A 10,831-nucleotide genomic window follows, 5' to 3' on the forward strand; every position below is an offset into this window, starting at 1 on the left:
CTGATGAAGGGTCTAGGCCCGAAACGTCAGCCTTTCTGCTCCTATGATGCTGCTTGGCCTGCTGTGTTCATCCAGCCCTGCACCTTGTTGTCTCGGATTCTCCAGCATCTGCAGTTCCTACTATCTCTGCTTGTAATAAAGAGTCTTTTTGAAGTTAGCCATCTCAGATTCTGAGTATGGGTTTTGTCCCACAATGCCAGTGTCTCAGTGCTTATGCTTTAGAAATTTAGAATGTGTTTTCCATTCTCATACTCACCAACAGTTTGTTGTACTTCAGTTGAATGCCACTGATGTAGTCCTGTTGAAAGTGGAAATGAAGTGATAGATAAGTAAGTGTACCTCCCAGGACAGGGTTCCATTTGGAAGTATATTAGTTCCCTGATAAAAGCTGTAAATGGGGAGATGTTCTCATGTGGATAATTACACAGTTGACAGGAGGAGAGTGTACCTGAGTCTTTGACAATTTGAGAACAAAGCTCATACACACGTAACCACCAGCTGAATCCTGAAGTGATACAACTTTCATTGAAGTGAGTTCTCAGAGTTGGCCCAAAAAAAGTCATCTCAGTTTCTCAGGGATAGACCCTAACCAGCTGTGTTTCTGATATCTGCTGTTTTTATTTCAGATTTTGAGCCCTTTTAGTTTAATTTTCAAATTTTAGTTACAATGGTTTTACCTTTCATTACAAAATATTCCTGAAGTATCACTCTTGATGGATGTGATTGCAAGGACAGTGATTCATTTCACCAGCGACAATTTTATTTTGTATCTAGTCTTGGGATAGGTGTATGGCCTGAAAGGCCGGCTTATTACCCATTCTAATTACCCTTCAGCAGGTGGCGATGTGCCACCGAAAACAAAACGGTTTGCTACATCATTCTGAAGACACTTAAGAGTATGTAAAGAGGACAAACTTCTTTTCTTGCAGGGAACCTAATGGGTTTTTGCCACATTCTGGAAGGTTTGTGTTCATTCTTAGTGAGATTAGCATTCTATTCCAGATTTATTAATTGATTGTGTCTCAATTTTTTATAAGAACTAGGAGCAGGAATAGGCAATTCAACTCTGGGAGCCTGCAGCACCATTCATTACAATCATAGCTGAACTCACCTCAGCCTTGAAACCATTTTCCTGCCCGCTCTCCACAACCCTTCAATCCATTACTAATTAAAAATCGTTCCTTTTCCTCCTTAAATTTATTCAATATCCAGGCATCCACCGCACTCGGGGGGGGGGGGGGAGGGGGAATGGATTCCGCAGATTCACAGCCCTCTGTGAGAAGCGATTTCTCCTCATCGCTGTCTGTTTTAAATCTTATCCTAAAACTATGACCTCTTGTTCTAGATTGCCCCACGAGTTAAAATCCTTCTTACAGCTACTGTCAATCCTGTTAGATATCTTATATACCTCAATTAGATCTCCTCTCATTCTTCTAAACTAGATAGTGTAAGCCTAAACTGCTTAATTTCTCTTCATAAGAAAAACTTATTGTAGGATTTGAACTCCTGTCATTGGAGCATGCATCCAGGTCTTTTCCAGTGCCATCATCATTTAAGCTACCATCAACTTATGGTAATGTTCATGTGAATATTTATTCTCCATACAATCGAAGTAGTCTGTAATGACATTCAGTAAGTTTTCCCCTTCTGCAGTACAGTTGCATTTCACCTGCTGACTGCTTGACTTTACCTGGTCTTCATTCTTCTTGATGTGGTCCCCAATTGTTTCAACCTCTTTAGTAAAGAGCTGGTGGTGTTCCAGTTGCTGATCAACAAATGGCAGCTCGTTACCAAAGCCTTGGTTGTTCAGTTCAGCCTAAAGGAGTGAATGGACATTATTGGTGAAAAGGGTAGAGCAGGAATCTTAAAATATGTTCGAAACAGAAAGATGGCTCCACCAGGCGGGGCAATAGGCACAACTTCCCGGCAGTAAATCTAACCAATTTGGATGTGTGTTGCTTATATTTAATGGAGCGTTTCCCTTTCACTTGTCTGCTTCTATGAATAAGTACATTACACTGAAAATAAGTGTTTAGATTGCCAAGTGTGTGTGTGTTTCAAAGACTACGCGGAATTCATTACATCTATTATGCACTACATTAGTTGTCCACATGTGAACAGGGGATTGACAGGGTCATGTATCCCGGAGGGTCAATGAACTGACTCACACAAACGTATATGCTATGGGTTTGCATTTGAGATTGAAATTGATTTTATTCAAGAGGGCCGCCACCAAGAAAACAGAACTCTGACAGCGAGACAGTGAGAAAGGCAGAATGCAACTGTCAGCCACTGGGGCAAATCTCCTCTGGGTTTTCGAAGTAACTGCAATTAGTTCATTTCCACCAAGGTATGAGCAGGAGGAGGTCCAAGGGGAATAAATCACAGGAGAATGGATTTTGATATCAACACACCTTCCTCGTTATATGCTTTCACACATACAAAACCTTCAGGACGGACAATACTGCCAACATCCATTGTGTGTACATAGTATACTTCCCAGTTAACGTAGCATCAGTACATTAGTGCTTTCAGAACGGGAGACACTTAACCTTTGGCCCACCATCATCACCACCTCTCTTCGACTACAACCTTGTAGCTTTCACATTCCACACACAGGACAGGACACGAGAAGTTAAGAGCAATTTTAACCTGAGCCACTTGTTGGGGGACAAAAGGGGTTATGTTGGGTGTTGCCCCAACCCTGCTCTCAGTGCATCGTGAGCACATTTGGTGCTCCACCAGACCCAGTGTGTCCCTCAACCACCAAACTGGGCTAAAATTGGCACCGGTGGCAGAAATATTCCAAAATGTTTACAGGTCCACAAACTAGGATGAAGATGTTCAAAAATTCTCCTGTCACTTTAGGAAGCCCATCAAGCGGTTGATAGAGAGGTGCTACTTTCTAAAACAGACCAGGTTAGATTCACAAAGATTCTGCAATCCGTGTTTACCCTGTTCCATGCAGTATAACACAAGTTCCTCACAACACCTCTGAAACCAACTGCTATGATGAAGCCTTAACTAGAGGATGTGTTGAGAAGTTTGGAAGATGGGTTTTGTGCCTACTTGTTTCTCATCGATCATTTTGGACCAGTCAATCGTAGGAATTCCATCCGTCCGGGTCAAGTTGTAAACCTTGTCATGTTCCGATCGCAGCTTCTGCACTCTTTGTTTCAACTGCTTGATACTGAAAAGAAACAGCTTTCTTTTACTGAGATAACAAGGTGTGGAGCTGGATGAACACAGCAGGCCAAGCAGCATCAGAGGAGCAGGAAAGCTGATGTTTCGGGTCTAGACCCTTCTTCAGAAATGCTTTCTTTTACTGTCAGTTTATTAGCAACCACAACCCGAGTCCTTCTCTCACTGCCTTTTATTACCTCAGCATAAGAACATAATAGCTAGGGGCAGGAGTAGGCCAGTTAGCCCCTCGAGCCTGCTGCGTCATTCAATATCATCATCTCAGACTCAATTCCACTCTCCTGCCCGAATTCCCCAACAACTGAAGCCATTTGGGGAGAATATGTTGCAGCTGTCCTCATGACTTAGTATGCCATGGTTATGTGGAACACAGGTGGTTGGATTTTATCATTGCTGGGTGCTGTAACACCTTTAAGCTAAATAATAGGTGAAATTTAGGCTGGCTTCCTGTTCCTGTGACAAATTCCATCATTTGTAAATGAGGATTCTGGTTCATGATGGGTTTCTGGCCGTCATGGAATCACAGCCCTGCGGGTAATTTACCCCCACCATTGCCACTGTCCACTCCTCATCATTTCCCATCCCTTCAGGAAAATAAATCCCACAAGGAAATCAGGAGCAACTTCACTTCATGGAAGGGTTGAACTGAACAGCGTTGATGTGCTCCTTTTCTCTATTCGTTAATGGAATGTGATGCATTACAACATCTGTGGCCATTGCCAACTGGGGAGTTGAAGGCTCAGCGGTATTATCGCAGGGCTGTTAATCCAGGTAATGTTCTGGGGACACAGGTTCAAATCCCACTACGGCAGATGGTGGAACCTGAATTCCATAAAAATGTGAAATTAAGAGTCTGATGATGACCATGAGTCCATTGCCAATTGTACGGGAGGAAAAAACCCATTGGGTCCCTTAGGGAAGGAAACTGCCATCCTTACTTGGTCTGGCCTATGGGTGACTCCAGACCCAAAGTGATGTGGTTGACTCTTAACTGCCCTCAATGATGCCCCACCATGAATGAATAAAAAATTGCCCTTGAACCAAATGGCTTGATTGGTCATCTCAGAGGCAGTCAATAGGCAAGCACATTACTGTGGGTCTGGAGTCACATGTGGGCCAGGTCAGGTAAGAATGGCAGATTCCTTTCCCTAAAAGGAGAATAGTGAACCAGATGGGGTTTTATGATCGATAATAGTTTTGTAATGACTATTACTGATTAACAATAATAACATTACTGATTAGCACTAGTAATTCCAGATTCATGAACTGAGTTTGAATCCACTAGCTGCCATGATGGGATTTCAGAATCATCATAGAACCCCACAGTGCGGAAATAGGCCATTTAGCCCAACACATCCACACCGACCCTCCGAAATCTGCATTTGCCATAGCCAACGCACCCAACCTACACATCCCTGACCACTATGGGGCAATTTACCATGGCCAATCCATCCTAACCTGCACATCTTTGGACTGTGGAGGGAAACTGGAGAATCCAGAGAAAACCCATCCAGACACGGGGAGAATGTGCAAACTCCACACAGACAGTCGCCAGAGGTCGGAATCGTTGAACACGTAACTGAATTAATAACCCAGTGACAACACCGCTACAAGCTAGGTAAGAGTATGAGTGCAAAGAATGGGAAGAGATATCGATAGAACAAGATGAAGCAGACTGGGAGGAGTTTCATGTGGAGCCTAAAGGCTGGCAGGGACTTTTTGGGCAGAATGGCCCAATTTGGTGCTGTAACTAAGAATACATTGGCCTTGGGGGTAGTACAGCATAGTCCAAAGATGTGCAGGCTAGGTGGATTGGCCATGCTAAATTGTCCATAGTGTGCAGGGATGTGCAGGTTAGAGGGGTATGGGTCTGGGTAGGATGCTCTGGAGGTTGGTGTGGACTTGTTGGGCCAAAGGGCCTGTTTCCACACTGTAGGGATTCTATGATCTATGATTTACGATTTACAAGAATGATATCTAGACTTCAGGGGTCAGGCTAAGAAGAGAGATTATACAAATTTTCTCTAGAATTTTGAGGGTGAAGGGGTGATCTGATCAAAGACTTCAAGGCATTAACAGGAAAAGACAGGCTAGATGAAGATAAACTATTTTCACTGTTTAAGGGATTCTAGAACTAGAGGACATAGTCTGAGAATTAGGGCCAGACTGTTCAGGAGAGATGTTAGGAAGCATTTCCACGCACAACGGGTGGTTGAGGTTTGGAACTCTCTTTCATAAACAACAAAGATTGCCAGATCAGTCATTAATTTTAAACCTGAGATAGATCACTTTTTTTGTTAAGCAAAAGTATTAACAGATATGGGCCAAAGGCAGGTATATGGAGTTTGCACACTGATCAGCCTTGATCCCACTGAATGGCAGAACCAGCTCAAGGGGCTGAATGGCCTTTTCCTCTTCCTACATAATTCTGTAATATTTGGATTCTCTATAATTACCGTGACGGAAGGAGTAACGGTCTACCTTCAATTATCCCGTATTTGCAGGGTCTAACCATTTGTATTTATTCCAATTACCGTAACAAAAAAAAAAATTCACTTACTCTTCCACAATCATGTCAGACTGTGGATGCTTCTCAGCATTGGCTGTCTGAGCATCTCTCTGAAGGTCTACCAGCAGGTTATCAGAATCATCCATCAACTTGGTAGTTTCCTCACGGAATATGAAGTCTTTCCCATCCTCTATCCTCCTGATATCCTAGAAAGAAGAACCGGCAATTAAATCTATTCAAGACAAGGATTTCAATCCTTGAAAATTCTTTCCATCAAGAAAAAAGTGGGGATGTGTTTCTGTCGATGGAATACCCTTCTCCACATGCAATCTCGTTCCATGAGGAAAGTTCAGATATTAATCAAAAAAAAACTTTGTAACAAAACCTCAGGTAACCATAACAGATCAGATTTCAGAATCACAGCTGTTTCTGCGCTGCCACTTCAAATGATTCAAATCAGATTTGAAAACATTAAAACAAAAGCAATCAGATTTTCTTTCGTGATCCTTATCGGGATTTGTTTTGAGCAAAGACTACTTTGTCTAAATGTAAACTGTTTTTTGACTTTGACAGAGGACGATCCCTACACCAGTGCAGTATTGGGATAATAGGCAATGAGCCTTTTCAAAAGTACGCCATCATGAGAAGATCCAGAAGCCAATAACAGAAGTGCTTTGGCAAGAGTTAGAAATAAAGAAATTTGGCCCAGTTCTTCTGAGGAGTGGGAATAATTGTCAGAATGCTGGTCTGCCGACACTGCTCCCTATTTCCTCAGGATCATTCCAACTCGATTGTTCCAGAATTGCTGAGCATGTCTGCCTCTGGAAGTGCTGTGTCACAGGCTCGTTCCCCTGTTTTCACTACTGGGGGAATCTAGAACAAGCGAGCACTGATAGAAGAGAGCAGATCAAACATATCACTGGGCAGGAATTCCTGATGCAGCTTGCTGGTACAGCATAGAATTTCCAACCACTTGGGGTGGCTGAAGCATCACTGAAATTGAGGGGGCCATTCAGCCCATCGTGTCTACCCTGGCTCTCCGAGTGAGGATCCCACTCAGTGCCATCTCCCTGTACTGCTGCACGTTCTTTTTCAAACAACCATCTTCTAACCCCTTTTGAAAGCATCAATCGGATCTGCCCCCACCCACGCTCTCCAGCAGTACATTTCAGGGCCTAGCTGCTCGCATGGTATGTAGAGGATTATCCTCATGTCACTTCTGCCTCTTCTACAAATCGCATTAAATCTGTGCCCTTTCGTTCTTGATCCTTCCATAAGTACAGACGGTATTGCTGCACTTCAGAAGGAGATTGATGCATGCATGAAGGAATAAAAGGAATGTAGGATAGGGCGGATTGGGGGTTGGGTGGTGGGGGCAGGGGGTGGGGACAATTTGTGTGGAGTATGAATTCCAGTGCAGTGCCGTCGGCCCAAATGCCCTGTTTCTATACTGCGGATTCCACATCCTATGTCCTATGTCTCAGCCAACTGCTTGTGACCATTAGTCAGTTTCCCAATTTAAGATTATAATCTTCACCTCAATGTATGTAAATACTGTCCTGCGCAAGAAAGAAACGCCTTTGGTTTCTGCAACTGCAGAGAATGTCAAATTCCAATGTTTGTTTTGCTTGATGTGTAATGACTGTACCGAACTGCTTTGATACCTATGAATGTGGATAAAGATTTTTTTAATGAATAAAGTATATTTTTGCAAACAAAAAATGTAAATCCTATGCAATCTCATGGATGAATTTTGACAAAGTATTAATACTAACTTATCAGTTGTGTCGATAGACGCTGCCATGGTGTCTAGAGTGTCTCCAACATCTGTATTTTTTAAAATGGGCTTAATATCCTTTAACCAGGTTAAACCATTGCATTGTGTTTATTTGTAAGTTCCTTTTAGAAAAAAATTTGTAACTATTTAAAACCAATGAATGGACAACTGCATTAAAAACAGCAATAAAATAATTGTATGCAAATGAAAGGAATTGAGCCCTCACCCAGGGGTTCCAACAAATCAAATGATTGTGAAACAACTGGAATTTGTACTTCAGCTACTCCCCACAGAATTATTAAAAATAGGTTCAGGGTAACACTAAATCAGCACATGCATCTTGGAGTATTGGTTGACTCATTCTTAAATTATGAAAATGACTAATGGTGACAAGCAATTGGCTTAAGAAAGAGCTGATGCCATAAATCAATGACTCCAGTTCCCTCTGAACACCTTGGAGTGTTAGGATTAACACAATGCAGGGTGGGGTTTCACTAGGACATATCTGCGTGGAGATAATGAAAGAGAAAAAAAACAAACACACACACACACCCTTGTCAACCAACACAAGACTTTAGAACAGGGTGTAACCCATGGAGAACGACTGAGATGGGGAAAATCAATTTAGTATGGATGGCAGGTCACCCTTTGAGCAGTTACGAATTGGTGCCAGTTTGTAAACTTACCTGGAGCAGGCACTCCTCCACCTTGTAGATATTCTTCTCCACATTATCCGCATTCACTTGCAGTCGTTCAATCAGTTGAGAGAGTTTTGAGGGCACCTTCCTGTAACAGATGAAGGGAACTATTGTATTACACAGGAAACAACAACAGTGTATGTGGACAATAATTTTTCAGCTACACTGTAAGACGCCAGCACAAGGTACACCGGTGTCACTTTTCAATCTGACTTCTCCCTTTCACAAGATGGTGAAAGACAAGAGGACAGCTGGCACAGAAAGAACTGAGATGGAAATGCATCATTCTCACCTTCTTATCCCAATTTCTCCAGAAATGAACAGCTCACGCTTAGGAAAATGTCCTCGAGAATCTTCCCAAGAGCAGTCTTCATTCCAAATTTGGGCAGGGTTCCAGAAGCACGGACATTAAAAGAAAAGAGAGAAGGACTTGCACTAATGCAGCACTTCTCACAAACACTGCATGTCTCAGAGTGCTTTATAGCCAATAATGTACTTTGGAAGTGCAGCCCCTGTTATAATGTGGGAAACGTGGCAGCCAATTTGCAAATGGCAGACTCCTACAAACAACAGACCATTGTTGCAGAGGCAGTAGGAACTGCAGATGCTGGAGAATCCGAGATAACAAGGTGTAGAGCTGGATGAACACAGCAGGCCAAGCAGCATCATAGGAGCAGGAAGGCTGACGCTTCGGGTCCAGACCCTTCACCATTGTTGCCGTTGTTTTGTAGCTTCTCCCGTCAGGAGATCCACTGTCGTGGTATGTTGTGCACATCTGTCCTAGGTCACCCTCACATCCATGGCAGCTCAATCATCGCACAAACTCAAACATGACAAAGAACAATTCAACATCCATAACCAATACTCTGGCAAAATAGAAATATTTTCTAACAATGAATTTTGACAATTTATTTTCATTTGGTTATTTGGAAAAGAGGGAAATATGTTTTAGAGCCGGAAAGTAATTTGGAGGTTCTGGGTACTACCTGATCTGAGTGAAATGTTAGCTTCTGTCTCAAGAATGTGTTATATATTCAACAGAAACAGGTGGAAGCAGAAAAACTCTGGGCCTTTACCATCTCCTTTTACCAGACTCCTTCTGATGGTAGCTGTGTGTAAGGTAGCCTTAAGTGGACAAAGTGCACAGTACAATTTTCAGTAAATGTGATAGCCCTGACCTACAAATTCTAACCCATTCGTGCACTCTCACAATTTCATGGAAGTTATTAGAAACATCAATGCTGACCTTGTGTAGGCACTTACTGCAAGAAAAGTGCAAGTTATTTTGACACCAACAAGGTGACCTCCACCCCACCATGCTACTTAACTGCACATATGTATTTGTATATCCTGTAACCATCTCTCTTTAGTAAATGTGGTGACTGAGGATTGATACTTAATACAAAGGACACATACATTTCTCAGGAATCCTATATATAACCCCACTCCAAGACCAGGGAACCAAACCAAAGCTGATACTCCATTACAGTGCTACTTTCTCAATCCTTCAGAGTGACAATAAACTAAAACCCAGTTTGCTACAAATCAGTGAGGATAGGTAACTGCACCTCCTCCACAATAACACAACACTGGAGCCCCCAAGGATGTGTCCTCAGCCCCCTACTGTACTCCCTGTACACCTACCACTGTGTTGCCAAATTCTGAACAAACGCCATCTACAAGTTCACTCACGACACCACCATAGTGGGACGGATATCTAACAACGACGAGTCAGAATACAGAAGGGGGATAGGGGACTTGGTGACGCGGTGCAATGAAAACAATCTGTCTCTCAACGTTGGCAAAACTAAAGAACTGATCATCGACTTCAGAAAGAAAGGAGGGGAATGCGCCCCCATCTACTTCAACAGAACTGAGGGTGAGAGAGTGAAGAGCATCAAGTTCTCGGAGTGACGATAACCGACAACCTGTCCTGGACTTCCCACGTAGATGCGACAGTCAAGAAGACACAACAATGTCTCCTCTTCCTCAGGCGGCTCAGGAAATTTGGCATGTCCATAGCAACCCTCACCAACTTCTACAGATGCGCCATAGAAAACATACTGTCTGGGTGCATAACGGCCTGGTATGGCAACTGCTCTGCCAGGACCGTAAGAAACTACAGATGGTGGTGTGCACAGCCCAGACCATCACAGAAGCCAACCTTCCATCCATGGACTCCATTTACATGGCTCACTGCCGCAGAAAAGCGGCCAACATCAAAGACCCATTGCACCCTGGTAGTGATCTCCTACAACCTCTTCCATCAGGCAGAAGATACAGAAGCCTGAACACATGCACAAGCAGGTTCAGGAACAGCTTCTCCCCAGCCGTTATTAGACTGATGAGTGGACTCTCTAGCCACAAATAATGATTGATCTTGCTAACATTGACTTCACCTAGCACACGCCCTGTGCAATATAATCTGTATCGCTATCTGAGTTCAAATATGGGGGAGGGGGAAGGGAGCTCAGAAATAAATAGAGAGAAGGGGTGGAGCTGGGGAAGGTAGGTGTGATAGTGATAGGGGAGTGCAGGTAGGGAGTGGTGGGGATTGGTCAGTGAGGTGAGAGGAGTGGATAGGTGGGAGAGAAGATGGACAGGTTGTGTCCTCTCTCCCACCTATCCGCCCCTCCCACCTCACTG

At 43.3% G+C, this 10,831-nt stretch overlaps 1 protein-coding gene across 1 annotated transcript; it reads right to left on the reverse strand.

The window, feature by feature from the left end:
- Positions 1-129: 129 nt before the first annotated feature.
- On the reverse strand, positions 130-8,292 carry LOC125482083 (periplakin-like; the record flags this gene model as incomplete). The annotated part of the gene is made up of 5 exons (XM_048594064.1): positions 130-298; positions 1,691-1,816; positions 3,070-3,190; positions 5,762-5,916; positions 8,174-8,292. Coding segments are annotated over 5 exons (593 nt in total), but the record flags the coding sequence as incomplete, so codon positions are not given.
- Positions 8,293-10,831: the final 2,539 nt, after the last annotated feature.

The sequence above is a fragment of the Rhincodon typus genome, unplaced genomic scaffold (genome assembly GCF_021869965.1).
Source record: "Rhincodon typus isolate 14 unplaced genomic scaffold, sRhiTyp1.1 hic_rhity00005664, whole genome shotgun sequence".
Lineage (NCBI taxonomy): Eukaryota > Metazoa > Chordata > Chondrichthyes > Orectolobiformes > Rhincodontidae > Rhincodon > Rhincodon typus.